The following is a 27534-nucleotide window of genomic DNA, read 5'->3' on the forward strand; positions in this document are numbered from 1 at the left end:
CATAAGGCCAGGCTGGGCTGAGCCCGGTCAGGAGTGAAGGCAGGGTTCTCACAGGACGAGGGGAGCTTACTCTGCTGGTGGCAGTGGATGCAGACGATCTGACTGAAGGGCACCACCAGGGCGTAGTCCCAGTAAACACTGGAAAGGAACCAGGGAGGTGTCACTGTGTCCTGAGACCTCGCCTCACCCTACCAGCCCCCAAGGACAAGATGACCACAGCCAAGACGTGACCCTAAGCCAGCCTTGTTCCTCCGGGCACACAGCCTGACAGAGCTGGCTGTCCAGAGCTTGGCTCGGGCAAACGCCTTTGTGCCCTGGCCTAGCTCAGCCTTAGAGAACGTGGGCATTTCTCCAGGAGGCCTCTCCCTGCCCGTCTGGGAGTCTTTGCCTCCAGGGGCAGCCTGGGTTGCCCAGGCTGTACCGGGCCCCTCCCTGGCTCCCTGGAGGAACCCCTGTAGCCCCCTACCCCACCTCTTTTCCAGCTCGGAGTCGTCCAGCGCCCCATTCATTAGCTGGTTGGGGGTCCATTTCAGAGTGAGGCTCTCTGCAGACTGGTGGAGGGAGAGGTAGCCGGGGACGGCCTCCATGTCCTCCTTCTGCAGTGAGACACAGCAGGGAGGAGACGGTGAGGGAGGAAGGCTGCGGAGCAGCGGCCTGTGATTCCTTGGGTGGGAGCAGAGCAACCAGGGTAGGCCAATTAGGGGGCCCTGGGCCGAGATGGGCAAGAATCGGGGAACAATCTCGCATGGGCATCTGCCTCCACTAGTTGGCCTTGGGCCATTGGCTCTGTCCTGTTGGTCTTCTGCAGGCCAAGTGTCCACCCAGTTGGCTCCACCCCCAACCCCCCCAACCCCAATGTCCTGGTTCTTGGTTAGCCAGAGCGGAGGCCACGCCTGACTCCCACCTGCTCAGGGCTGGGCCTGAGTCTAAGAAAACAGTGGGGGGGGGGGGCTCTTATCCCTTACTCTCTGGCTCACGCCCCCTAGGAACAGAATGGTTGTGAGTCGGGACCCCGGTTTGGGACCCAGGAAGCTGGGCTAGTGGGGTGTCCTACCGGCTGCACCAGCACGTTGTTCTTGCCATAGAGCAGGCGGGTCCTGGAGTTCTGGTGCAGGGACTCCACGTACTCTCGGGCGCAGGCAGCCAGCCTGTCCTCAGAGGCACTGCCACTTGAGTGCCGTTTTCGGATCTGCAGAGCAAGGCAGGCTCAGGCCCGGCCTTGTGGGTGGAGAGCCTCAGGGTGTCCATGGCCACCGTGTCAGGCCCTTGGGTCCTTCCTGCCCCTAGCTTGTTCTCCTGGCCTGTGCCAATGTGGGAGAAGCTCCTGGGCTGGTTATGATCTTGGGGGCATCTCCAGGACACACCTGGGGGTGGTGCTTTGAGGAATTCCTCCTGGCAGACCGGGGGGCGCGGCCTGAGGTGCACACAGGGGGTGGGGAGAAGGGTGCCTACTTACTCCTAGGGCTGGGCGCTTTGCAGGGGAGTCCTGGCGACTCGGGGGCCCTCGGATCCGGTGCCTTTGGACCAGCTCCTCTGCGGAGGGGTCGGTCCAGTAGTGATCGGCAGTCTTGAGCTTGGTGTACTCCAAGGCACAGGGTCCCACTGCGGAGACAGGGGCAGCCAGGTCCTGCCATCACATCCTCCCTCCCCCCCACCTGCCACCACCGGCCAACCCAGCCCCCTGTGCCCTCGGGCTCACCTAGGAGAGAGGCCAGAATGGGCCCAAACACGGGGTCTGCCAGCAATGCCTCCTTCTCATAGTACTTGCTGTCAGGAGAGGAGAAGAGAGGGGGTGACTGCTGGGGTTGTCAAATTCACCTCAGGGCAGTCAGGGGCCCCAAGAAGGGAGATCAAGCGGACACCAGCCACCAAGAGACACGAGTGCACATGGATCGCTCGGAGGAGGGATGAAAGTTCACGGTGCTTTCAGAGGCTCAGAGGACAGCATGGCTGTCCAGCAGCAGGGGAGGGGGCTGCAGGGCTGAGGTGGGGGCTGGTGAGGGAGGAGGGGCTGCCAGGTGTGTGTATGTGGGGAAGTCACCTGCAATTTTCCACCAGATACTGCACAATCCTGTCTAGCACCTTCGTGAGGAGTGCTGTTCGGACCCAGATGTGCTTCCAGGCCTGCGGGCTGAGGACGGGGGCCTTCCCCCCAGTGGAGCACTGTCTCCGCAGGGTCTGCTGGCCAGCCCCGGCTGGTTTCCTGCTGAGAGAGGGAAGGCTTCATGGGGAGGCCTGGGGTCAGGCTGTGAGGCCTAATGATACTGGGAATGGGGCTTAGAACTAAACAACAAGCCAAGCCAAACTCACTGCCATAGAGTCAGCTCCGACCCATAGCCACCCTGTGCGACAGGATAGAACTGCCCCGTGGGTTTCTGAGACTCACTTTATGGGAGTAGAAAGCCTCATCTTTCTCTTGACCTTAAGGTTAGCAGCCCAACCTGTAACCACTACATCACCTGGGTTCCTGGTGGAAGCGGGACTAGGTGCCACCAAATGACAGCCTAGAGGACTGAGCAGCCTGGGGTCTTAGGAGTAGGGAACAGAGACATGAGGCCCCCACAGGAGGCAACCCTTACACACACACACACACACAGAGGCTGGCTGGTTCTTTACACAAGAAGCCCTATGAAGAAGTGGCCTGGAAGCCAACCTTCTATCTAGGTAGCCCCGGGAAGTAGCAAATGCCAGGTGGAAACAGCCGAAGGGAAGGGTGGGGGGCTGGCCCAGGACTCACCTGCCCTCCACTAGCTGCTGTAGCTCCTGGACCTGGTGGCAAATCTCCCCAGCCACGGGGCAGGTCTTCCCCACCTTGGTGAACAGGGCTGCCATCTTGTCACTGCGCAGGAAGCCAGCGGCCCGGCGTCTCAGCTGATGTAGGAGGCATGCCTCCACCGCACCTAGGCCCGCAGAAGGGAAGCACCACCTGAGCCTGGGCTGGAAGGGCTGACAGCAATGGGAGAGGAAGAGGTGCAGAGCAGGCCCTGACCTTACTAGCCCTGGATGAGGGCTTCCTAGGCTCGAGCAGGCTCGGCAGACAGACTGAGAAGGGCCCAGGCTCCTTCATCCCTCTCCTGAGCACTTATTTACACATTTCCTAAACAGCACAGCCCCGCAGCACAGAGCCGCCCGCTCCAGACAGAATGAGGGTTGGTGTGGACACCAGCAGACCTTGGATGGATGGCAGGGGGCGAAAGCGGTCCCACAGTCCTCAGCTCTGTTGGAGAGCGTGGATGGTATGGTTGCTAGGGAACAGGCTCTGGAGAAGGAACTGAAATATTGATGAAGCCGCTGCAGAGATCAGCCTCGACGGCGGCCCCTGAATTATTGATGAGCCTGGCAGCTGGGAGTAAGAGGAGCTTTCCATGTTCTATGCTGGGAGGCTTCCCTTGGCTCATTCATGTTTTCAGGGGCCAGGACTGAGCTTGCCCTCTGGAACCTGCTGACTGCAGGCAGACCCAGGCAGGAAACAGAAGCTGGGCGTGGAAGGGCCAGGAGCTGCCCTGGGCATATGTACAAACCAACAACCCCTAAACTCGGGGCCATCAACTCGCAGTGACCCAATAGGGCAGCGGAAGGCGGCTTCTGGGAGCTCCAGAGCCTGTAACTCTTTATGGAAGCAGAAAGCCTCATCTTTCTCCCACGGAGTGACTGGTGGTTTTGAACTACTGACCTTGCAGTTAGCAGCCCAATATGTAACTGCTACGCCTTTGGGGTTCCTATGTATAGACTCTAAAAAGTGTGGGTGGGGAGAGGGTTAACTGTTCTGAAGGTAAGGTTGCTGTTTTAGAGGAAGGAGAAGCCGGAAGAAAACTCTGGTCGCAGTCCTGCAGTGAGAGCCAGGGGTAGGCCCCAGGATGCCAAACACTGACCGGAGCCCCCTTCCCCACCTTATACGGTCCCTGTGGGTTGGCAGTGGGGGGAGGGGGAGCACAGGTGGGAGGAGGCTCTCATCTCCTTTTGCAGGTGCTCTTTTGGTTGTGTGAGGTATGCGTTGGGCTACCCGCAAGGTCAGTGGTTTGAACCCATTGGCTGCTCCGAGGGAGAAAGATGAGGCTGTCTGTTCTCATACAGATTTACAGCCTGGAAATCTGAACGGGAGCAGTTCTAGTCTGTCCTATAGGGTCACGGTGAGTTGGAATCGACTCAATGGCAGGGGGCTGTTCACAGAAATCAAAACAGTGCTGAGCTGGAAAGAGCCTGGGTCTGGAATCCGAACAGAATTGGAATCCTGTGGGAAAGGACTGAATGCCCTGAGACTCAGCTTTATCATCTCTAAAATGGGAACAGCACTTCTGAGGCCTGGGGTGAAACGCTGGGTGAGGTAAAGTCTGTAAGACACTTTAGTCCCCGGTCCGGCACACGGGAGACATTTGCTTCAAACGGGTCCCTAACATCGTCCATGTTCTGTGCGGGCTCTATCCCATGGGTCTGTATTACTCCTCTGCTCCTGCCAGGGGAGGGGGAGCGAGGGGGGGTGGACAGGAAGAGGAGCTGAGGCCTCATCACAACTATTTTAGGGGGTATTAGAATATGAATCCTGGACTGAGGAAATCATGAAAAGTCAAATTTCTCAGCCCTTTGTGGCTTTCATTTATAGTAAGGGACAGACAGCTACCGTGGAGCTCTAGGGGAGTTTCATTTAGCATCCCCTCAATTGATGACAAGAAGCTGGACGACGGCCAGCTGAGTGAAAGCCTCGGAGGGGAGGGGGGGCGCAGTTTCCTGCTGGAGCCTCTGGCTCGAGCCTGGAGGATGTGACTTTACAAGGGCAGCCCTGTGGCCAGGGTGAGCTCAGCCCTCTGCATGCACATACATGCCTTTATATCCATGTCAGCGTGGATGAGGGATAATGGAGCTTCCCCCCACGCACTTAGATGCTCCTGCAGGGGACATGGGAGTGGTTTCGGTGTGAGTGCCCTTGCAGTGGTCAGTCCCTCAGGCCCTGCAGGTCCGTGTGTCCCTGGGCTGCACTGCACGGCTCATCCTCCTGGTCCTGGGACTACACACACACACCCTTTCCAGAGCGGAGAGCAGCAGCCCCGAGCAGGGTCGGAGTGGCAGCAGGCCTGCAGGGAATCATGTGCCTGGGTGCTGTGACTAATTGCCGGGATAATGAGTCATTAGCCTTCCCACCTTCCCCAGGCACAGCCAGGCAGGGAGGCGGGGATGGCAGGCACACATATACCCAGCCTGACGGCCTTGCCCACCCTCCCTGCAATCCTCGGAGTGCTGGCACCGTGGCTCTCTGGGGGGAGAGGTAATTATTGCAAGCAGGGGATGCAGAGAGAAGCCCAAATATCACACCCAGCCCCACCAGCTCACCCCATGGCCCCTAAGTTCCTTCTGTGAGAACTCGGGCAAGGTGCCAGGCGGCATCTGCGGAAGAAGTAAGGACGCTCACTCCTCTATTTCCCAAGCCAAGTAAATGAACCTGTGCCAGGTACTCTTCGCCCAGTTGCATGGGTTCCGGGGCCAGAGGGTGTTCAGATTAGACAACGCTTACCCCGGGGGTGGGGGGACTCCCACTGAGAACCACAGCATGTAACCAAGATGGTTACTGGGGGCTCTGTGGGGCCACCCCCAAAAAAGAAAAAGGTGAAAATTGAGAATCACTATTCTAAGCAAGTGGGCCACTGGGGATTCCCCCCCCCAAAAAAATTCCAACCCTGACTCACTGCCACTGTATTGACAGTGACCCACTCCATAGGGCAGAAAAGAACTGCATTTGTGGGCATCCAAGGCTGTTCTATATGAGAGCAGATAGCCTCGTAGTCTCATTTTTCTCCTGCTGAGCGGCTGGTGGATTTGAACTGCTAACCTTGGGGTTAATAGCCCAATTGGCCACTTGGCTTTATTGTGTGCAAACTTGTAGCCCACTCCAGTGACTCATATAAGTGAGTAGTATTTTTTCCCCTAGAGGACCTATAACTTTCAATTTCCAATACCTGACCTCCAAAAGGTTAAGAACTTCTAAGACCTTCGTTTGAGCTGAAACCCTGGTGAATGAAATAGACAAGACAGATGGACAGATAGGCAGATGTTCCATTCAGGAACAACCCCATGTAACTGCTTCTCTTTAGGCGACGTTTCTTAAGAGAGTGGTCTGTCCTTGTCTCTCTTATCTCCACCTCCCCTCTGCCGTTTCTTCTTCCCCTTTACAATTTCATTATGGAGAATTCCAAACATGTACAAAGGAGGGTGTCCTAACACCCCCATGTACCCATCACCTAACTTGAAAACGATGATCCTATCAAGACCACTCAAGTTTCGGCTGGACCCCTTCCCACCACTCTTTTCCTTCCCTGGGAACTATTTTGAAGCAAATTTTCAGTATCACACATTCGTATCTTGAGATAGTTCAGCATGGGTCTTTAGAAGGTACAGATTCTTTAACAGCATGTCCGTTATGCTTTTGCCATGCCTACAAAATTAATAATCCTTTAATCCATCAGATAGTCAGTGTGCAAGTTTCCCTTATCGTTCAGATGCTCCCAACTCCCAGAAACATGGAATCCCAGGTGGAATCCCGGAGGTGGTTCTCAGAGGCTTATGGAGAAGGCTGTAAGGGCAAAGTAGCACGTCCCTGACTGTGATGGTGAAGCACTGTCTTTTGAGCACCTACTGCGTAACAAACCAAAGCAAACTCACTCCCAACGAGTCCATTCCAACTCACACTTATCCTAGGTAGGGTTTCTGAGATTTTCAATCTTTACGGGAACCGCCAACCTCATCTTTCTTCTGGGGAGCATCTGGTGTGTTTGAACTACTGACCCTGAAGTTAGTCGCCCAAAGCCTAACTCACAATTTCCCTAAGGCTCTTCATTGCATACCATGCTACTGGCCATCTGCTTTACTCTTTTAATCCCTTATCAGACTTTTGGGGTGCGCCCGGAGATGCTGAGTATCTTGGTCACATACTAGTGACGTGAACTGGATGTGAAGCCAGGTCTCAAACTCACTGCCATTGAGTGGATGCCGACTCACTGCAACCCTATAGAACCCTATAGAACAGGGTAGAACTGCCCCTGTGGGTTTCTGAAACTGTAACTCTTTTTTTTAATTTAATCCTCTTCTCCGCCGCCCTGCCCCCTTGCCCCCGAGACTATAACTCTTTCTGGGAGTAGAAAGCCCTGTCTTTCACCCTTGGAGTGGCTGCTGATTTCGAACTGCTGACCTTGCAGTTACTGCAGCCCAGTGAGTAACCACACCACCACTCTGAACCCAAGTCAGTGAGTCCAAAGTGCCAGCTTTGGACAGGCTGAGCCCCAGAACATTTTGGAATGAAGGGCAGCAGTAGGTTATCCTGAGAATGAGCATTTGGAAGGAATCCCTTTCCCCGAGGGGGGGGCAGGCTCCGACCCCTGGGAGTCTGCGCTGCAGCAGCCCAGGCTTTGCTCTGGCACCTGCCTCAGTGCGAGCTTATTTGCATCGCCTCACCCTTCCCCGGAAAGCGTGCCGTGCTCACTGCACAGACCTTCCAGGCTAATGAAAGCTGCTTAGCAACAGGGAGCTGGTTAATAAAGCTCTGATGTAACTCCCGGCCCCACAGACTCCACCCCCGGCTCCCATTACTGCTCAGCTCAGTCTCCGCCTGAATCCACCCTCGGGTGAACCCACAGAGGAGGGACATGGGAAACCTGGAGCCTGGGTCCCACCCACTCTGTCTCTGGAGGAGGAGAGTCATTTAGGAGTTGGGGAATGGCCCCACTAAGTCTGTCCAGGGTCTCTCTCTGGGCCTCAAATAAGACTATTATGAATATGGGGTTCAAAAATGAAACTTGGAACCATTTGGGGCTTAATCCTGACCTTGAGTGCTCCACCCCAACTCTAAAGTTAAAAACAGGGTCGGAGGGTACAGTGGGCTCCACCTGGGGGTTCGTGAAGCTACCATCAAAACATAAAGCATGAATTTGATTCCATAATGAGTCTTTACATGAAGGTACTTATGGGAATGCCAAAGGCTGCATTATGGAGTAAAATGCCCTGTCTTTGTAACCTGGTCAGGAAGGGTCTCCTCCCTTGTGGCAGGGTGGAGTTGTTTTGTACACCCAACCCTCTGCCGTGGGAGAGGGCAGTCACACTGGTCCCGGTCCTCCCCTCACAGTAGGAGGGGGTGGGCGCGAGGAAACCCCTTCCTCATTCAGCCTGGTGTGCCAGCAAAGCTCCTTTGGAAGGTTTCTATTTGCAGCGCCCCAACCACTTCTGGACAGACAGGTTTCAGAAGCTGCACAGCAAGCTCACGTGGCTCGTCTCCCGCGGGCACTAAGCTACGGTCTGTGCAATCGGCTCCCAGGCGTGTGTAGGTTGGACAGTGAATCAGGAAGACCAAGGAAGAATCGATGCGTGTGAGTTACGGTGCTGGCTCGGAGACTACTGAAAGTACCGTCGGCTGCCAAAAGAACAAACAGATCTGTCTTGGAAGGAGGACAGCCAGAATGTTCTTGGAGACAAGGATGGCGAGACTTCGTCTCACATGTTTTCGACACGTACTCAGGAGGGACCAGGAGCCATGCTTGGCAAACTAGCGGGGCAGTGAAAACGAGGAAGGCCCTGACAAGACGGATTGGCACAGCAGCTCCAACGACGGGCTCGAACAGGAGAACAATTGTAAGGCTGGTGCCCGACCGGGCTGGGTTTTGTTCTGTTGTACCTACCTCAGAAGTGACTGGATTGTACCTCACAACACGGGCAACAGGAACAAGGTCTGGCCACTCCTCTGGGACTATCCTGGCATCCTTTTGTTCCAACTCTAAGGTTCTCCAGGAAGGTTGCATTTCTGGCTCAAATGTCTGTATTCTAAGGAGGTTTGGAGAAGCCTGTCTTGTCCACACCCCACCACCTTCCTCTGCCAAGAGCAGAGGGGCCAGTGCAGAGCCGAGGTGGCCAGTGGTTCCCACCGCTCTAGGGAAGGTGGATCACTGGCTGCTACTCTGTTCGGTTTCTCAGCACGTTCTCCGGATGCCCGTTTCTCCCAAAACAGAGCTGGATCGGCATGTGGTGGGACAGCAGCAAGATGCCGCCCAAGACTGAAGGTGCATTCCAAGGGGCTGAGAGAGGTGGGCATATCGCGATCTCCAAAGAGTCGCTGGGGTGCCATTTCCATCCCATGGCAATCCTTTCTCTGCCACTCCCCAAGAATCCCGGATGATGACGCCCTGTGTGATGCACCGCGACTGCTGCCAGGCAGGGCATGTGGTGAACAACCACTGCTTTTAACCACACCACATTTTACGGCCACGTAGGGATTGACTGCAGCACTGACCACTGATTTTGTCTCACGTTTGAAGGGCTCCCAGCATCCTTGCTTGACTGAGTGTTAGAATGCGGTACCCCCTCCCGCTAACAGCTCCTTCAATAGCTCTACACAGAGCTCGAGGCTTAGGCAGCAGACTGGCAGTGGCTTGCAGACGCCTTTTGTTTGGCCCACACAATTTTCTTTTTTAATAGGAATTAGTTGTCAGAATGAAAACTGGGAAATTTCATAGGAAAACCCAGACTTCTGGCTTCTCTCACAATAAAGCAGATCGTGGCAAGCCCGAGCTCACATTCCCGCAGGACTGGCCAGGGGCGCTGCGTGGTCACCCCAGGCCCCACCCCAACCAGCTCTCCTTGTGGCCGAGCCTGCAGGCATTAAGTCCGCAGCACGCGTGAACTGAAGGCCAGCGTTGGAGGCCACAGCTCCCTCGTAACAGGGCTCTTTGGCATTGGGCTGAGCTTAGAACCCTGTGGGTCCTTGTTGTATCTCAGCAACTGAAACTGGCTACAAGCAGGAATAGACATCGGTGTGTGCTTGTCCTGCCCGTTAGAAAGAGCCCTGGGCTTCGGGGCAAGAGTCCTATTGCTTCCTGGGGGTGCCCGGGCTGCTCAAAAGAGAGCTGACAGAAGTCCCCCAGAGTGGCCCGAATATGGGGTGCTGTAACTAGCTTCTCTTCTCCAAGCCCCTTTCCCTCACCCCCCATAGCCACCAGCCTGTCTCGTGTGCACGCATCCCGACTGGTGAGACTGCCGGGGCTGTGCTCTGGGTGAAGCCTAGCCCTAAGCGGGGCACCAGTCAGGCAGCCAGCAGAGCCCTTTTGGTGAGAAAGATAGACATGGGCCAGAGACCATAGCCACCCAATAATACTTAACCCGATGTGTCACCAGGGCTCCTTATTGTGAGCCTGGCCTCCTTTCCCCTCACACAAGCTCTGCCCAAGACCAGGTGTGGTCAGACTTACCCCTTGTCATCCTGGGAATCATGACGTAATCATGGAGAACAGGGAATTTACCTGAAGGGGCCGGTTGATGGTGACAACATCCTGCAAACTTACTCCAAGCCCCCCATACCCAAAGAAGATGCAAATACAGATTAGTTGTGAGCGCTTACAATGCTAAGGTGAGAGACGTTAGGGACCTTGTCCCCGATGACCCATGAGGACAACCAGGGTCCCCATCAAGGCTGGCACTCGGGGCCTGCTCACACGGCCCCGCCCTTCCCCTCCCCTCCTGTTGCCCTCACCACCTCTGCTTACTGACTGGCACCAGAAGGTCTGGGGTGAGGGCCCACTAACCTGTATTTTCACAAGCCCTTGACATTGATTCCAAGGCACCACACGCTGCCTGTCAGCATATGCTGTGATCAAACGGGCTTCCAAAAGCCGGTGGTAAAATGCAATGAAAAGAATGGAATTTCCCCATGAACGTCCTGAAGCCGCTTCATATTTGGCTACGCATGTGGTTTCCGTCTGTCCCCTCCAACAGAACGGACGCCTCCAGGCCAGAGGCTTTGCCAGTGACGTGAGAGTCTCCTCCCTGACTTGCTGAGTACTTGATGATGAACTGACTGGAAGAACAGCGACCTGCCTCAACCACCCTGCCGTCAAAGCCTCCTGTTCCTCTCTGCACCTTACTGTCCCCCCCACCCCACTGAAATGCACAGCCGCCCCTCCTCTCACCCCAACACCGGTCCCAGAGGCGAAGGAAACCAGCAAACAGATGGCAAACGGCTCCTTATCCCCTGGGAAAGCGAATGGAGAGGTAGTTATATTACCCAAAACCCAAGAATACCATGTTGTTGATAGACAGGTACGTTTCCTTTGTTTGTTTTGACAGGTATGTTTCTATGACAGTGAAGTCGTCCCACTGAGGAGGAAGCAATGGTGTGCCTGGAGAGTGGGGAAGGGCCGCAGGGGTGGGGTCAATCGGAAGTTAAGATGTGACATAGGGAACATCCCAAAGGCACAAACCTCGGCCCAAAGTTAATGTGAGGAGAAATCAAAGCACTGGCTCTCAAACCTGAGGGGTCTAGGGCAGCGGCTCTCAGATGGGTACCCCAAACCAGCAGGGTCGGAATCGCTCACTTGTCAGAAATTCAAATTCCTAGGCCTGACTCTAGACCAAGTGGAATCAGAAAGTCTGGGGTGAGAGCCTAGGACTCAGTTTTAATAAGCACTTAAGGTGGTTCTGCAGTCGGGAGGGTCCATAGTTCAAAACCACCAGCCACTCTGCAAGAGAAACATTGGGCTTTCTACTCCTGTAAACAGTTGATAGCCTCAGAAACTCATGGGACAGATTGACCCTACCCTAAGAGTTGACCTCGACTTGACAGCAGTTGAGTTTGGAAGGCGATTCGAAGGAGCATCACAGCGTTAGCCACATGGTCAGTGGTTCAATCCCTTTGGCTGCTCCTCGGGGATAATGAGGCCGTCTGCTTCCATAAGGATGCACTCCTGGAGCAGCTCTCCTCGGTCCTTCCAGGGCAGCTGGGAGTCAGAACTGCCTTGTGAGTTTGGGTTAAGGTGATTCTGGTGCGCACTGACATTTGAGAATGGTTATGCTAGAGGCTGAAAACATACGAACTCCTGATTGGGCTTTCATCAGCGACACTGTCATCACTAAATTGTGTACCTAACAAAACTGAACTGGCACATGTTTGGCTTATATAGTATTTTTACAACCACTAGAAAAGCCCAGGTGACGTAGTGCTTACGCCACATCGGGCTGCGAACTACAATACAAGGTCCTCAGCCCACCAGCCGTCCAGTCCACGTTGACTCGAAGCGGAAACCACCAACTGCTCTGTGGGGCAGAAAGGCGTGGCTGCCTACTCCTGTAAAGAGTTCCAGCCTCAGAAACCTACAGGGCAGTTTAACTCTAGCCTATAGGGTCACGGCGGGTCAGCACTGATGCATCAACTGGACGGCAGTGAGTTTGACTTTGGGGTTTAAGGAAAGTCTAGTCTCTTTCTCTCTCTCATTCTCTCTCTCTCTCTCTCTCTCTCTCTCTCTCTCTCTCTCTCTCTCTCTCTCTCTCTCTCTCTCTCTCTCTCTCTCTCATTCTCTCTGATCTTGATTCAGCAGATCCAAGAGAGGCCCTGGGAGAGACAGAAGCTCTGAGTTGATTGTGGCTGGCAGCCACTTTTGAGAACTGCTAAACTAGAACTTACCTCTCCCTGGATCCAGGAAGGTGTCCTGCCCTCTGTTCTAAGCCCAGGAGTCACACCTCCCACCACCCTAACCCCCAGGCACTCTTACTCACCACACAGAGCGATGATGTGACTGCTGTCTTCATGCACAAACTTCCTGGTGACCGCCTCCTCCATGATTTGCTTCACCTAGGGACAAACAGGCAGCATAACTGTATGTACATGTGAACATATCTCCAGTTCCCGGTCAAAGGCCTGTGTGCAAGTAAATAGCCTGGCTCTGCCCTGCTGGCCTGGGATAGGTGCCACGCAGATGCCAGGGATGGGGAGGCAGGGCACAGCAGCTCCACTAATCCCACAAACCAAGCAGGGAGGTGTTCTCCCTCCAGAGGAAGTGCCCTGATGTGGAGAGCAGGGCTGGGTGATGTTTGCTCATCTGAACTCAGCTGTTCTTTAGGGATAGACTGTCTTGGCTCAGGCTGTGGATGAACAACCTGTCCCTCTTACTCTCTTCCTTCTGGAAAGTTAGGGAACCAGCATCTGGCCAGGCCTTAGGGGCACGGTCAACATGCTCACAAGCCTGGGCTTTTCACCTAGGTGTGAAAGGCTTAGTGTTCCTGTCTGGATGTAAAGAGCTTCCAAATACCTGGTGAGGTGAGCAGTCACCTGAGGGGAGCAATCACCTCTTTCTGCCTTGAAGCATTTAATAATAATAATAATAATAAAACAACAAAAGCACCAACACAAACTTTATTGATGCAGAGTGAAGTGTAGAAAGGGCGTCAAAAGCCCCTGTTGCTGAGCCAATTCCCTCCGACTCAGAGTGAGCAGGCAGGATGGAGTGGAGCTGCCCTGAGAGGGCACGGATCCAAATTACATAGACAGCGTGGTGAATTTTCACAAACTGCACACACCGGTGAAACCAGTGTCCAGAGCAAACACAACACATGACCCCTACCCTAAAGCTGTTACCCCCATCCTCCAGGGTCCCCACTCTCCTGACTGGCCTCACCGGGTTTTGTACTTTTGATAAATGGAATCACGCTGTGTGCTGGGTTTATGGTGGTTTCTGTTGATCTGAGTGAGTGTGAGATCGGTTCCTATTCCAGGAGCCCTGGAGGGTGTGGTGGTTACACGTTGGGCTGCTAATGGCATGGTTGGCAGTTTGAAACCACCAGCCAGCCGCTCCCTGAGAGAAAGGCGGGCTTTCTACTCCCATCAAGATTTACCGTCTCAGAAACTGGCAGGGGCATTTCGACCCAGTCCAATGAGTCGATGCTGATTTTGGTTCACATTGTTGTTTTGTGACTAGAGTTCCTTCTCACTGCTATGTTCTAAGATATTAATCTACCCCACCACAGAGGGGTACTGGCAGAGTTTCCAGTTTGGAGTAGTTATGAATAGTGATGGCTAAGAACATTCTGGATATGCCTTTTGGTGAAGCTCCAGTAGCATTTCTTTTCATTAAACATGTAGGTCTGGAGTCTCTGGGCCCTGGGGCATGCATATATGTGCAACGCTACTAGATACTGTCAAATTGCTGCCCCAAACGGTCATACCAATTTACCACTCCCACCAGCTGTGCTCCCCACACCTTGAATGCCCCAGAGGACGCAGGCCAGTGATGCCAGGAGACAGATACTAACACTGAAGATTAGAGGAGTGGATGACCTCAAGTTCAACACATCATAATGAAAACATTCCAGATAAAGTAAGCTCTAAGCAGAGCTGGTCTCCTCTGATGCTACCACCACCCAAGGGTCGCCCTCAGGATGGTTTGTATGGGGGAAGGACTCCTGAAGTCTGGCAAGACCAGAGGAGGAACCACAAGTCTCCTCCTGGCTAGCAGTGAGGTAAAGGGGACCAAAACAATTCATGCACGCTAAACTGTCCATAGCATCTTAGAAGACTTCCCCAGGAATGCTGGCATCAAACAGCTCAGCATGATGCTACAACTCTAAGGCCAGCCGATGTCTGAAGCAGATTTCTAGGTTAAGGTCCTGTGCGAAAGGCTATTCCTGTCCCATCTGCAGGAAAGGAAGAGAGGTTTCTCGGGAAATCAGTTCTTTTAAGTGGTGAAGGTGGCTGGGAAATACAGTGGGTTCAGAGAAGATCAGTCTTTGTCAGGAAAGGTTACATCAAAAACTAAACCCATAGCTATCAAATTGATCCCGACTTACAGCAACCTGTTAGGACAGAGAACAACTGTCCCACAGGGGTTTCAGAGCTGGAAATCTTGACACAAAAAGCCAGCCACACATCCTACTCCTGCACAGTGGCTGGTGGGTTGGAACGGCTGACCTTTCAGTTCGCAGCCGAGCGCTTAACCACTGTGCCACCAGGGCACCCTGGTAAGATATACAGCTGTGGCATATTCTGGATATGCCATCCGTTTGTTTAGGAATCATTCTTGGAGTTGCATGAACAAGTTTGGATCACACCAATAATCTCAGCACACCTGGCTACAACTTGAAGTACTTTCTTGTTGTTTGTGTAAATCACTGGCTCAAGACTGCTCACTTCCCAAGGACAAGCATGAAGATGTCTCTTTCCCTCAGGGAGAGCTGAGTGGGGATCACAGGGGTGGGTTAAGACATCCTTCCTGGGCCACTCCACAGCAAAGGCAAGACAGAGCTTCAAAGACCCAGCTGGAGATTGTGCTCAACCACCTGTTGGCCAGGGAGTGGGAAGGTGGAGTAGGCAGGCCAGGGTTTGCAGCGTGGGAACCACCCGAACCTCCAAGGATTCTATTAGAATCACTGCAGATCTAGGACCCACGAAAGGAACTAACACGGGACAATGGTGGGTAACCTTTTCCTGTTTTAGAGATGAAGAGATTGACACTCAGGGAGAGACAAAGTAACTTCTTTAAGGTCACAGCGCTCTGTCCAGTCCGTGCTAAAATGTATGCGTTCCCAGCAGTCTTTAAGAGCAGCAGATTTATTAATGGAGTCGTCCCTGAGTGCCTACTGTGGGCCAGGCACTGAGTGGTGCTCGTGGACAAAACAGAGGGCGGACACGTCTGGCCCATCACGGCCAGAGGCAGGTGGTGGAAGAAGCTTGTGGCTGCAGAGGCCTAACTCATTCTAATCAACTGCGGGTGTAAGCTCTCCAGCTCTCATCTGGGGGTGAGTCATTCAGATGGGCAACCTCCCCTCCCCTGAGAGGAGCTTTTGGGCTGGGTCAAGGTAAAAGGGGGGTTGGTAGAAGGCAAGATTCGTTCTGACTTGGGAGCCTCCATCCAAAGGAGTGGGGGGTGGGGGACGCGAATCTAGAATCTAGTCTTGAAAACCATTCTTAAAAAAACCTAGATCCCTGGGAAAGGAGGTGGGCGTGGAAGGAGAAACAGTGAGGTGTGCAGCAAACCCTCCGGCAGCGGCAGCCACGACTCAGTTCCCAAGGGATGCGGGCTGGGGAGGGGGTGTGCATCCAGAAAAGGGGCGCGAAGCCCCCAATTACCGGCTTCTGGCCTCAGGAGGCCTGCGCGGGACCCCGCCCCGTCCCCTGGCATCGAGGGTAATGAATGGGCAGCGCTCCAGAAATCACCGCCACCCCTCCCCCGACCTCGCTCTCCCAGCGCTGCTGCCGTCACTGGGCGGGGAGCTGCGGGTCCGCGGAGCAAACATGCCCCGGAGCTCCGGCCGGGCTTCCGGGGCCCAGGGGTGCTGCTCCCCAATTAGGAGGAGATGCGGGCGCCCCCACCCGTCCAGGACCCCGCCCCCGCCCGGCCCAAGCCGGCGCCCCGGGGTGGGTGCGGATCTTCCCGCCCCCTGGGCCCGGGCGCGAGACCCCCCCGCAGGGTTCTTGCCGGGACTTTACCTCCTTTTTCACGTTCCAGAGCAGCTTCTCTTTGACCGCGTCCTCAGCGCTGCCCATGGTGTGGCGGCTGGCGGGGAGGCGGCGCGCAGCGACCCTCCGAGTCCCCGCGCGCCCTCGCCGCCTCCGCGATGCTCAGCTCAGCGCCCCCCGCGCGAGGCGCAGCCCCCGCCCGCCGCGCTCCCCGCCCGCCGCCGCCGCCGCCGCCGCAGCCAGTGCCCGGTGCTGGGCTCCGCAGCCATCTTCCGAGCCCCGCACAGACGTCAGGCGGCTGGCCCGGCCCTTACCCACAGCCGGGGCGGGGGGGCTCTCAGTGACGGGGTGGGGGGGTCGGGACGGAGGGAGGCGCGCGCGCCTGGGGCGGCGGGCCCGGGAGCGCGCCACGCGGGCCGCTGTCATGGCAACGCGCCCGCGCCCGCCCCGAGGGCGCTAATCCGCATTGTGAGCGCCCGGAGCTGGCCGGGTGGGGCGTCCGGGCGGGTGCCGGACCCGGCTGGCCGTGGACTGAGGAGACGGTCCCCGCGACAGCGCGAGATCGAATCCAGCAGACGCCCCCTGGCTAGTCTTCCGATGGGAAGGAAAGGACCCGGGTCGCAGGGGTTCGGACCTCCGCGGGAGAGGCTCAGCCTGGCCGAGCGCCAAGCGTTCTCCGGAGTGTCCCCCTGCCGGGTGGATCGCCCCCCCCCGGGGGAAAAGCTTGTGGGAAGAGGGATGCGAACGCATCCCGGGGAAGCAAGGGTCCTCTCTACGTCCCCTCGGGGTGGCCACGTCCAGCCTGGCTCTTCCTTAGGTGCGTGTGTCTATGAGAGCGGGTGTGGGATGTGGGGGCGCGGGGGGGGGGGGAGTCAGGAACTGTGAACGGAGCCGGCAAAGCTGAGAAGCCCGTTCGGCTTGGAACCTTCAGCAGCCTCGCCAAGGAGTTGAGGGAAAGAAGGCTGTTGAACGTGACGAAGAACACCTGCTGCTGCAAACCGAAGGACAGCGGGCACAAGTACAAGTTCCAGGAAGGGCTGCACCTTCCACGGCGCGGAGGGACTTCCGCCTCTTGCTACGCGATGCAACTTTATAATGCAATAAAAGGGGGGCAGAATCTGACGCCCGAACCGAGAACCTGACTCACAAGAGCATGACATTTAAAGCCCCCAGCCGCGACAGCCGCGTGGGAAAAGTTAACACGCCGGTTAGGCTGCGACGCTCGGGGGAAGCCGCCCAGGCTGAGAGCCCGCCCCCATCGTGAGCCGGAAGCACTCGGGCCGGCCCGGAAGTAGTGCTGACTTCTTCCACGTGAGCGGCAGCATGGCGGCTCACCGCTCTGGCCCGCTGAAGCAGCAGAATAAAGCTCATAAGGGCGGGCGGCATCGGGGTTGGGGGTCCGCGCAACGAGATGGCAGGGGTGAGTAGAAGGGGGAGGAGGAAGAATTGGCTGCTTAGCCGAGGTGAACGGATTTTCCCCATTCTGAAACTGAGCGCCTATCTGGTCTGGGCCCTAAACTCCAAGTCCCCATTTTTGACTTTCTTTTGATGCCCAGCACAAAATCCCTTTCTGATCTGCCCTCCAGGCCGACTGGCAGTGAAAGCTCTAAGCAAGAAAGTGAGAAGAGAGCTCAGCCGAGTCGATCAGAGGCATCGGGCCAACCAGCTACGGAAGCAGAAGAAAGAGGCGGTGAGAGGAGCGGGAGGTGGGGAATGGTGTGGCCTTTCAGCCGTTTGGGGCGGGAGAAGACTGGAACCAGTAACCGAGACCTTGGGGGGTGGGGGGAGGGAATAATCTTAGCACACATGTCTGGTGTTTGCCCCTCATGGCATCTTCAAGTTTGATCCCAGTTCCTGCCACTCACAAGGTTAGGGGGCGCATCTGTGCTGTTGGAAATGAAATGCTGGAAGGACCCACAGAGATGCTTTCTGAACCTTTCCGTCTCTAGGTTCTGGCGGAGAAGAGACAGCTGGGCAGCAAGGATGGTGCTCCCCATCACGTGCTGGTGGTACCTCTGCATAACAAGGTTTCCCTGCCAGAGGCCCTTCGTCTACTTCAGGATAGCGACATTGGAACGGTACACCCAAGTGAATGGGGAAGCACCCATCGTTTTATGCTGCTGTGTCCCCGGTTGAAACATCGGTGGTTCTTTACGTCTGCAAAGCCAGGTTAGGGTGCTGTTTGCTTTCTGCCATTATTGCTTAGATAGCAGTGGTGTTTTGTATTGAAGCCCGAGTGGAGCCAGCTACTTCTCATTGCCTTCTTCCATCTCTAGGGGATCTGCACACACTGTTGGACATGGCTAAAGTGGCTGATTCCATCCTGTTCCTCCTGGATTGCCAAGAAGGCTGGGACAGCACTGGGGACTACTGCCTTTCTTGCCTCTTTGCTCAGGGGCTTCCCACCTATAGTAAGTGAGTTAGGGAGTATTGGAGGGGAAGATATGTTTCTTCTCTCTTTTATTTTCTTTTTCTTGTGAGCACCTATAATCTGCCAGGACTCTGCCTGGCACTTGGTACAGGGACACCCTGAGAACAGCTCATTGTATGTGTGAGGGGGCCTCAAAAATTTGTGGGGGAATTCCATTATCTTTTCATTTTCCAGTGCTCCCTGTTATTTAAAGGTTGCCCTTTGCTCAGATGAAGTTCGGTTTCATTGTGAAATGTCTGTAGGTTGCCAGCTGTTGGGTCTCCCAGTGATCCTTGGTGAACTGCATGAGGGCTGTCTTGTCATGACAGTGAAGCACTCAGCCACCAAACTCCTTTTCTTTCTCTCTCAGCACTGGCTGTCCAAGGAGTTTCTGGCCTTCCACCAAAGAAGCAACTAGATGCCAGAAAGAAGCTAAGTAAAGCAGTGGAGAAGCGGTTTCCTGATGACAAACTCCTCCTGTTAGACTCTCAGCAGGAGGCAGGGCTGCTGCTCAGGCAGTTGGCTAACCAAAAGCAACGTCATCTTGCCTTTCGGGACCGGCGGGCCTACCTGTTTGCCCACTCCACTGACTTTGTGCCTAGTGAGGAAAATCACTTGGTTGGCACTTTGAAAGTCTCTGGCTATGTTCGAGGGCAGGCTCTAAATGTGAATAGCTTGTTGCACATCACTGGACATGGCGATTTCCAGATGAAACAGATAGATGCCCCTGTGGACCCTTTTCCTTTAAATCCTAGAGTACTTAAATCTCCAAAAGACCCACACATGGCAATGGAGGTAAGATTGGTGTTCTTGAAAAGCATATATTGTGGATTCTTACATGAGCTGATACAGGAGGGAACTGAGAAAAGGTGGGCTGTACACTTGGGTCAATGGAGGCTCTTGCTAGTTGGGAGTAAGGCAATAGTTAACTATAACTTTGTCCATAAAGAAACTTATCCAGGATTTTCTGGTGCCCGACACTTTAATTGGGTATAAGTTAATAGAAGACATGCATTGGGGTCGCTTCCCTAAACAGTGGCACACCCATGTAATAAAGATTAGATAGTATGTGCCTAAGGTATGGAAGTTGAGAGAGTAGACCTGCAAGCTTCACAGAGATCAGGTTTCATCCAGGTGTGAACAGGGTGAATGACTGAGGAGAGGTGAAAGACTATCCCAGCCGAAGAGGCTAAGGTCACCTTGGCACAATTGTGCATGAGAGGATCTTTTTGAAGGCTGAAGAAATCAGCATGAGAGTGACTTGATTTGAGTAGGAGAAGGGGCAGGTGATGAAAGGCTTCAGAAACTTTTTTTTTTTTGAGCAAAACCCCCAAACTGTGCCATCATGTCAGTTCTGATTCGTAGAGACCCTGTGGACAGGGTAGAGCTGCCCTTAGAGGTTTCTGAGGCTGTAAACATTTATACCAGAAAACTTCATCTCCCACAGACTGCTGCTCTGGGGTTAGCAGACCAACATGTAACATGCAACATTAGCAGGGCTCTTTGAAGCTTTCAAGTAGAGACGTAAACATTAGGAAAGAGTCACTGGAAATATTTTGACACGGTTTAGAGATTTGCTTCATTGTTTTATTTCCTCTTTGAGCACTTCAATTAGATTAGAGCCTTTTGGTTCTGGGGTTAAATCTTCCTAGCTTTGGAGTTAATACTTGGCTGACCCTCAGCTGCTTTTTTTTTGGTTGTCAGATTCCTGTTACAGATGCTGCGGTTGAAATGGAGGAAGACCTTAAGGTCCTAATGAAAGCCGACCCGGACAGACAGGAATCTTTGCAATCCGAGATTGTCCCAGATCCAATGGAGGGGGAGCAGACCTGGCCCACCGAGGAGGAGCTGAGTGAGGCAAATGGTTGGTATTGGCTGACTTGTTGGTAATTCTTCCAGCCTGAAATTGTGAGTTTGGTTCCGTTCACAGCAAAGACCTTATAACTTAGAGTTGAATGAGGAGATTTTTACTGCCTTATGTTTGCAGTAAACATTGAACAGTTTTGCTCCTTTTTTCCCTTCAGAATTGACCTGTTCTTGTTTTGGAATGCATTGATAAACAGTTTGGGCATTATATCATGGTTTATTTCATATTGTAGCTCTGTGAGTATGGTTTGTTCTGAAGCTAGTGAGTCGAATTTGGGAGTTGTTCTACCAGAGCGGCGGCTAGACTGGTGTTGGCAGCAATATAGGTATCCACTGCTTTTTGGAAATTCGCTTCACACTGCTTGGCTCTTATGAAAGACCTCCATTGGTATTTGCTTTTTCTGGCCAAAAGGAGAGCCCAGACTCGCATTCGGTGTTTGTGTTGCAGCCGTGCGAGTGGCATCACCAAGCACCTTCTCTGGAAACTGCTGATGTGCAGACATTAGTTCGTCGCTATATAGGCTGTGTAGTTGTCATTCCATTCCTACTTTTACTATGTGCTAGTGTTATTCAGGGTTTTTGTTTGGTATGTTATTTGGTATGATTTGCAAAGTTGATTTCTGGGTCTGGGAAAGCTCAACATTTTTCCTACATTGAATTATATGCCAATAAAACAGTTTAACCCTACTAGTGAATGGTAATTATTTTACGCCATTGCAAAATGTTGCATAAGAATCTGTTACTTTCAGATAGCAGCAGAAACCTACACTGAGTTCTTGCCTAGGGGAGAATACCAAGAGTAACTGGAGAAAGGAGCTATGTCATTTACGTAACTAGTTTAGTCTTTTACAGACTTACTGAAGGAAGGGTCCAAGGTGGTGAAGAAGGTCCCCAAAGGCACATCCAGTTACCAAGCGGAGTGGATTTTGGATGAGGATGGTGAAAGTGGTGGGGAAGGAGATGAAAGCGATGACGATCCGGAGCGTGAGGATTTCATGGAAGAGGAATCCCAGGTGAAGAAAGGGCCCTCGGGCCCCTCTCTGAACAGCCCTAAATGCAAGGCAAAGAGCAAACCTGATCCGGAAGGGGGTGGGGAGTATGCGCATGGGCGGCTGTAGAGTGGCTGTTAGTTCTGAGAAATGGCTGTAATTGCTAAGAAGGAAGCATTTGTTTTATAATTTCACATATGGTAGAATGGGTATTGGTTGAGATTCTCTAGTGAAAGTGTTTTATCCTTTGCTTAACACCATTGGGTAGAGGCGAGTATGGGTTTCCTTCAAACTAATGGTAATTCAAAATTCCACAGGATGAGATTAGTGAAGAGGAAGAGGAGGAGGAATGTGAAACTATGACTATAGGAGAGTCTGTGAGGGATGATCTGTATGATGAGAAAGTGGATGAAGAGTCTGAGGAAAAAATGTTGGAGAAATATAAACAAGAAAGACTCGAAGAGATGTTTCCAGATGAAATGGACACCCCTCGAGACGTGGCTGCTAGAGTTCGGTTAGTCGATGAGTCTATGTCTAATCAATGCATTGTTATTTATGTGGCTCAGACTATGTCCATGTGATACTTGACAAGAAAAACACATGGTCCCTGCCCCTTAGGGGCTAACATTCTAGAGAGGAAGGCAAGACGTACATACCAGAAAAAACAATTTATAACCAAGTTCTGGGTTGTGTGGTACAGACCTGTAACAGCACAGGGCTTCAGTGAGGGGAAAAGATCAGAATGCATTAGCAAATGCTTCCTGTCGGAGCTAATACTCAATTGAAGTGGAGGTTTGGGGGGAGGAGAGCTGGTAGAACAGTAAGAGTAGACACACGAAGATCATGTGCACTCTGAAGAGGAGTCTGACCAATGCCAGTGTTTGACTGGATGAGCGAGGTAGGGCTTTTCTCCAAGTTCTCGTTTAGCGAGTTTGGGAGCCACTCCATTGGCATCACTAGGGAGCCACTATAAACACTTTGTTCCTCATTAGTGAGAATCTTGCATTTGGGTCTGAAATGCTTGTTACAATTTTGAGAAGTAGCCTTGGTTTGGATGTTGGGTTATTTTGAGAGATGGTGAGTAGAGTTCTTTTAAGGTACGTAGTGCCTTAGCCATTGTAGAAGTGATTGAGGAAAAGGGTAAAGGAGCGTCATGGAAATGTTGACTTTGTTAATTTCTTTAAAACCTGTGTTCTAGGTTTCAGAAATACCGAGGCCTCAAGAGCTTCCGGACATCTCCGTGGGATCCTAAGGAAAACCTTCCTCTTGACTATGCACGGATCTTTCAGTTTCAGAATTTCACTAATACTAGAAGACGCATCTTTAAAGAGCTTGAGGAAAAAGAGGTTGAAGGAGCTGAGGTATCTCCTGCCTTGTCCATCCCTGTCATTGGGGGCCCTTAATTTACTCCTCTTGGCATGAGAATGAGTATCTTAGTTCACTGAACCACTGATAAAGCGTGATGGTGGGGAACAAGAGGTACCAGAGGTGTTAAGTGAAAGGCATTCTGAAGGGTAAGAAGCGGCTTTAGGATCGTGTTGCCTATGGAACACATTTGTGGAGAACAGCTGCTTCCTCCTCGTTGGAACCTTAAGGCTAAGCCTGCAATTGTTTTGCGCTTCCTTCTGGCAGGTTGGCTGGTACGTCACACTGCATGTCTCTCAAGTCCCTGTATCTGTGGCTGAATACTTCAGGCAAGGAGCACCCTTGATTGCGTTTTCCCTGCTACCTCATGAACAGAAGGTGAGATGGTGTCTTGTGGGAAAATGGGGATTCTGGCACTTTCCTACCAGTTGTTTTGGCCTAGTTTAAAATTCTGTTCATGAGACTGGCAGTCTGCTCCTTGGCATGCATACATCCCCTGCTTTCCAATGAGGAGTCAGAGAGAGTAACTGAGAAGTCAGTGATGGTTTTACCCAGAATGTCTGAACCTGTCTGAAGCATCTCAGTGATGCGGCTTCTGCGGTGCTGAGACTTCTCTGATAGGTAGGTTTGGAGGTTTTGAGATAGGGAGAGCAGGTTTTGAGTAACAGTTGGCAGCCTTAAAAACAAAGGGCTTAAAAAAACAACAAACGGCTTATGTCAAGGGTGGTTTCGTTTCTCTTGGCCAGGAGTCATGTAGGTTAGGGTGTGTATGTGAAAACGCTGACCTTTGGAAGGTATGGTAAGGGTTGGGGAAGAGTAAGCTTGAATATGGCTTGAGGTGTGTGATGAGTCAGTGACTTGAAGGCTGAAGGCCACTGACTGTGGCCAATATGTGGCTTGACTACTAGGTGCTGATGGAGGTAAAGGAAGAATCCGTGGCACATCATTGACACACTACCATGTTAGCCATGCCAGTTCCTCAAGTGAGTGCGAGCAGGCCCGTTGGTTCGCTTTCTTTCAGGTTAGACCAGGGATCCTCCAACTGCAGCACGTGGGCTGCCGGGGACATTGATCCGGCCCGCCGGGTGTTTTTGCCCTTTTGTTTTTTACTTCAAAGTAAGAGGTGTGGAGTGTGCATAGGAATTTGTTCATAGTTTTTTTGTTTGTTTGTTTTAAAACTATAGTCCGGCCCTCCAACGGGTCTGAGGGACAGTGAACTGGCCCCGTTTAAAACGTTTGAGGACCCTGGGGTTAGACTGTTAAACTGTGTCCTAGATTATGATGTTTTGCTTTCCTTCTTTGGTCCCCAGATGTCAGTATTGAATATGGTGGTGAGCCGACACCCTGGCCACAATGAACCTGTGAAAGCCAAAGAGGAGCTGATCTTCCACTGTGGGTTCAGGCGCTTCCGAGCCTCACCCCTATTCTCTCAGCACACTGCAGGTTAGGAGTTGGGAAACATCTGGGTTCCTATCTACACTCTTGTCTTTGCGGGGGGTGAGGGGGGCTGTCATTCTACATGAACTGTGTGTGCGTGCTAGCACACGCAGCTTCACACCCTAGTTCGCTGGATTAAAGGTCTTTAGTTCTCTGGCTTAGAAACCAGGGATGTTAAGAACCAGAAAGAATGTCTGCACCTGGCTGAAGCCCCCGAGTGATGCCATCTCTATGGGGCTGAGGCTTCCTTGCCATGAGAACGTGTTCCACAGGAGGGCTGAGCAGGATCTGGCAGCTTTATAAAAGGGTGGGGTGGAAAGAATGGCGCTCTGGCGTCTTGTCGTGCCAGCGCAGTGGTGACTGGCTGGAGGTTGGGTGTGGCCCATGGGGGGGGGAAAGGAGACAGGTGTAGGCTATGATATGCTGAGACTGGATGAGAATGGAGAGGCAGTTAGGGGACATTTCTGTGGCAGTAACTGCAGCCCTACACTTGGGAGTGGCAAGGTTGCCCGCCCATTTGAGGGCTTGTGACAATCACCTGCACACAGTTTTCAATAACGGCAAGAGGAAGATGGTGACGTATTAATGGATGCTCTGGCTAATTCTCACTCCCGCCAGCTGTGCCCCATTCAGATGAGATTAACTTCCCTTTTCCTTGAGATTCTCTCCTGGTAGCGTCAGTATTAAAAGGGGTGATGGTTACACTGAAGGTAAAAATAAATTCCAGAAAGATCTAAGGTTGGAGTTGGCAAACTATGGCCTTTGGGCCAGATCCACCCCGTAGCTTGTAAAAGAGTTGTACTGGACTGTAGTTGCATTCACTTGTTTATGTATATATTGTCTACGGCTGCTTTTCCACCCTGGCAGAACTGAGGAGTTGGAGGAGACCATGTATGACCCAGGTACTTACTTTCTGGGTGTGAAAAAGTTTGCCAACCTTGTTCTCAAGAACTGTTGAGAACTTTCAAACCCTGAGCATAGTCCACGCTCTGAGATTCTAGTTTCCATTAGAAAATCACTGATTGGATTCTCTTCATTGTATTGCAGCAGGAAAGAAAAGAACTAGTGGGGTAAACTAGGCCCTCTGGTAGCACAATGTATTTGTTGGGCTGTAAACTGCAAGATTAGCAGTTCAAAACCACCAGCCTCTCCTCAGGAGAAAGAAAGCTCTTTCTCTCCCCATAAAGAGTTAACCATTTGGAAACCTCCATGGGGCTTTTCTTTGCTGTCCCACAGGGTCACTGAGTCAGAATAGACTTGATACCAGTGCGTTAGTGGGGTAAAGAAACACAACCCACCTTAGTTGCGGTGATCCACTTCTAACAAATGACTGTCCTAGTTACATTCTGAAAAGTTTTTTTTCCTGTTAACTCTCATGGCAGCGGATAAGCATAAGTTTCAGAGATTCCTGACTCCCGAGGGGGCCCTGGTGGCGACAGTATATGCCCCGATCACGTTTCCACCGGCATCTGTGCTGCTTTTCAAACAGAACAGCAATGGTGAGTTGCGTTCACAGAGGTGACCAGGCCCGAAGAGCCTTAATAGGATCAGTACTCGTTTCTAGTGTAGATTCGGGAGCCAAATGGTATGGGGACGTTATTATATTCGGTGTATCTGAGTCTCAGCAGCTCAGTGCATCTGAGGCAGGGGTGAAAAAGTGGGTTTTATGCCTGAGGGTTTTCGCTTATTGGCTAAGTGATCTTTTTCATGGATCCAGGAGGCCAGGCAATAAAGGGCATTCCTACTTTATAAAGTTTCTCTTAAGAAAGTCTTGCTTGGAATCGTATAAATACAAGTGCCTTAAGGCCTTGCCCATTACCGTGCGGGTAAAGAACTCAGCTCTTTGGAAGCTGGAATCTGTGGCTGGGAGGCAACGGGAACTTTTCTTCGGAGCCTTGGGAGCCAGGCCGGCAGCATTGGCAGAGGCCTTTCGCTTCTTTGCTGCTCTGGCTTCAGGATCTTGGACCTCCCTCAAGAGCTTTTGCTGCTTGTTCTTTTGTTTCAAATTCTACGAAAGCAAATCCCTTTGGGTCACCAGTGGACTTGTAATGTGGAATATTTATGTAAACAACATTATCACATTTCCCAAATACTCTTTCAGTCCAGCTGTAACGTTTTGGGGAAGTTATTCCTATGATGAATAAAAAGTTATTAACTAAAGTTCAATAGACTTTAAATGTTGAAAAAAAAAATCTTGCTGTAGATCAGTGTGTCCCAAAGTGGGCAGTAATCACCCCTGGTTGTGTGTGCTAGAAGAATCTAAGGGGTGTCCCAAGAGCAGATACCAACACTATTTGGGATTATGGTACAAGCTTTTCATTGCTAGGGGACACTATTTATTTCTGAAAAGGTGGCCAAATAGTGGGGGCAGTGCCCTCGACTAAGGATTTGGCCTCTGGCCTGCTGAACAGTTGCTCGACTTTTGTCCTGTAGGAATGCACAGCCTCATTGCTACAGGCCACCTGTTGTCGGTTGATCCCGACCGAATGGTCATCAAGCGTGTGGTGTTGAGTGGTCATCCTTTCAAAATTTTGACCAAGATGGCAGTAGTGCGTTACATGTTTTTCAGCAGAGGTAGGTAGAAAGAAAGGGGACCTGGTAGCCTGTGTGGGATGAGGTTGGGCGGCCAACAGTTGGTAAGTATTTCATCTTGGTCTTTTATCATGTCTCCTTAGAGGATGTTATGTGGTTTAAGCCAGTGGAACTGAGAACAAAGTGGGGCCGTCGGGGACACATCAAGGAGCCTTTAGGTGAGAGAATGCAGGCTTTGGGACCTTGGCTAGTTTCCCAGTGCTACTAAATTGCTCCCGAGTTAAAGGTGTTCTATTTTGACTAATTTGCTCTGTTTACTTGCTAGGTACTCATGGCCACATGAAGTGCACTTTTGATGGGAAGCTCAAATCTCAGGACACAGTGCTGATGAACCTCTATAAACGAGTTTTCCCAAAATGGACGTATGATCCTTATGTGCCAGAACCAGTGCCTTGGGTGCAAAGCGAGGTTCCAACAGCAATGCCCGAAGTGGACATGGAATAGCGGACTCGAGGGATTCTGCCTTGTTACTTGCAGTTGGTGTTTTATGGACAGGAGAGCTTGCATGTTGTGATTGGGCAACATTGGCGTCTTCTCCTTAGCCTATAGGCCTGCTGTGGCTTTTCTTGGCCTCAGCAAGGTGTCTCAGTTAAATATGGATGCTTCTCTGTTGACAGTTCATCCCCCCCACACACCCCCAAAAAAACCCTATTAAATTATTGAGAAATATCAACTCTCGA

The 27534-nt window shown here is 52.4% G+C and overlaps 2 protein-coding genes and 2 non-coding genes across 9 annotated transcripts in view; 3 read left to right on the plus strand and 1 right to left on the minus strand.

Annotated features, from left to right (window-relative positions):
* SGSM2 (small G protein signaling modulator 2) overlaps window positions 1–16491 on the minus strand; it is a 29228-nt gene extending 12737 nt beyond the window's left edge. For 2 of the 6 annotated variants that reach the window (XM_075561200.1, XM_075561198.1), the window contains exons 1-9: window positions 16226–16491; window positions 12520–12595; window positions 2738–2900; window positions 2042–2203; window positions 1700–1767; window positions 1457–1602; window positions 1055–1189; window positions 472–596; window positions 71–138 (exon numbers count right to left, since the gene is read on the minus strand). In XM_075561200.1, the coding sequence (XP_075417315.1) occupies window positions 71–138; window positions 472–596; window positions 1055–1189; window positions 1457–1602; window positions 1700–1767; window positions 2042–2203; window positions 2738–2900; window positions 12520–12595; window positions 16226–16282 (1000 nt within the window). In that variant the 5' untranslated portion in view covers window positions 16283–16491. Of the gene's footprint in view, window positions 1–70; window positions 139–471; window positions 597–1054; window positions 1190–1456; window positions 1603–1699; window positions 1768–2041; window positions 2207–2737; window positions 2901–12519; window positions 12596–16225 lie in introns of all 6 variants that reach the window. The other 4 variants (XM_075561199.1, XM_075561197.1, XM_075561201.1 and 1 more) reach the window with 3 other exon arrangements.
* A 624-nt stretch (window positions 16492–17115) lies between these two features.
* Window positions 17116–27527, plus strand: TSR1 (TSR1 ribosome maturation factor). The gene is made up of 15 exons (XM_075561203.1): window positions 17116–17615; window positions 17782–17885; window positions 18145–18364; window positions 18472–18606; window positions 18976–19400; window positions 20310–20469; window positions 21324–21484; window positions 21778–21974; window positions 22659–22821; window positions 23093–23203; window positions 24136–24268; window positions 25645–25761; window positions 26696–26836; window positions 26938–27012; window positions 27120–27527. Exons 1-15 carry the CDS (start codon window positions 17519–17521, stop codon window positions 27296–27298), a joined length of 2418 nt encoding a protein of 805 aa, XP_075417318.1. The 5' UTR covers window positions 17116–17518; the 3' UTR covers window positions 27299–27527.
* LOC142460643 (small nucleolar RNA SNORD91 family) lies at window positions 23353–23445 on the plus strand. The gene has a single exon (XR_012786813.1). It is a non-coding gene; the product is annotated as a small nucleolar RNA SNORD91 family (small nucleolar RNA).
* Window positions 24420–24516, plus strand: LOC142460644 (small nucleolar RNA SNORD91 family). Its single transcript, XR_012786814.1, has one exon. It is a non-coding gene; the product is annotated as a small nucleolar RNA SNORD91 family (small nucleolar RNA).
* Window positions 27528–27534: the final 7 nt, after the last annotated feature.

The sequence above is a fragment of the Tenrec ecaudatus genome, chromosome 10 (genome assembly GCF_050624435.1).
Source record: "Tenrec ecaudatus isolate mTenEca1 chromosome 10, mTenEca1.hap1, whole genome shotgun sequence".
Classification (NCBI taxonomy): domain Eukaryota; kingdom Metazoa; phylum Chordata; class Mammalia; order Afrosoricida; family Tenrecidae; genus Tenrec; species Tenrec ecaudatus.

Excerpts from the sequence above, each read along its gene's own strand:
- TSR1 (XM_075561203.1), top strand. The coding sequence starts at position 17,519 with ATGGCGGCTCACCGCTCTGGCCCGCTGAAGCAGCAGAATAAAGCTCAT. Across the intron at positions 19,401-20,309 it reads ACCCACACATGGCAATGGAG|ATTCCTGTTACAGATGCTGC; the intron begins GTAAGATTGGTG and ends TTTGGTTGTCAG. Across the intron at positions 22,822-23,092 it reads AAGAGGTTGAAGGAGCTGAG|GTTGGCTGGTACGTCACACT; the intron begins GTATCTCCTGCC and ends TCCTTCTGGCAG.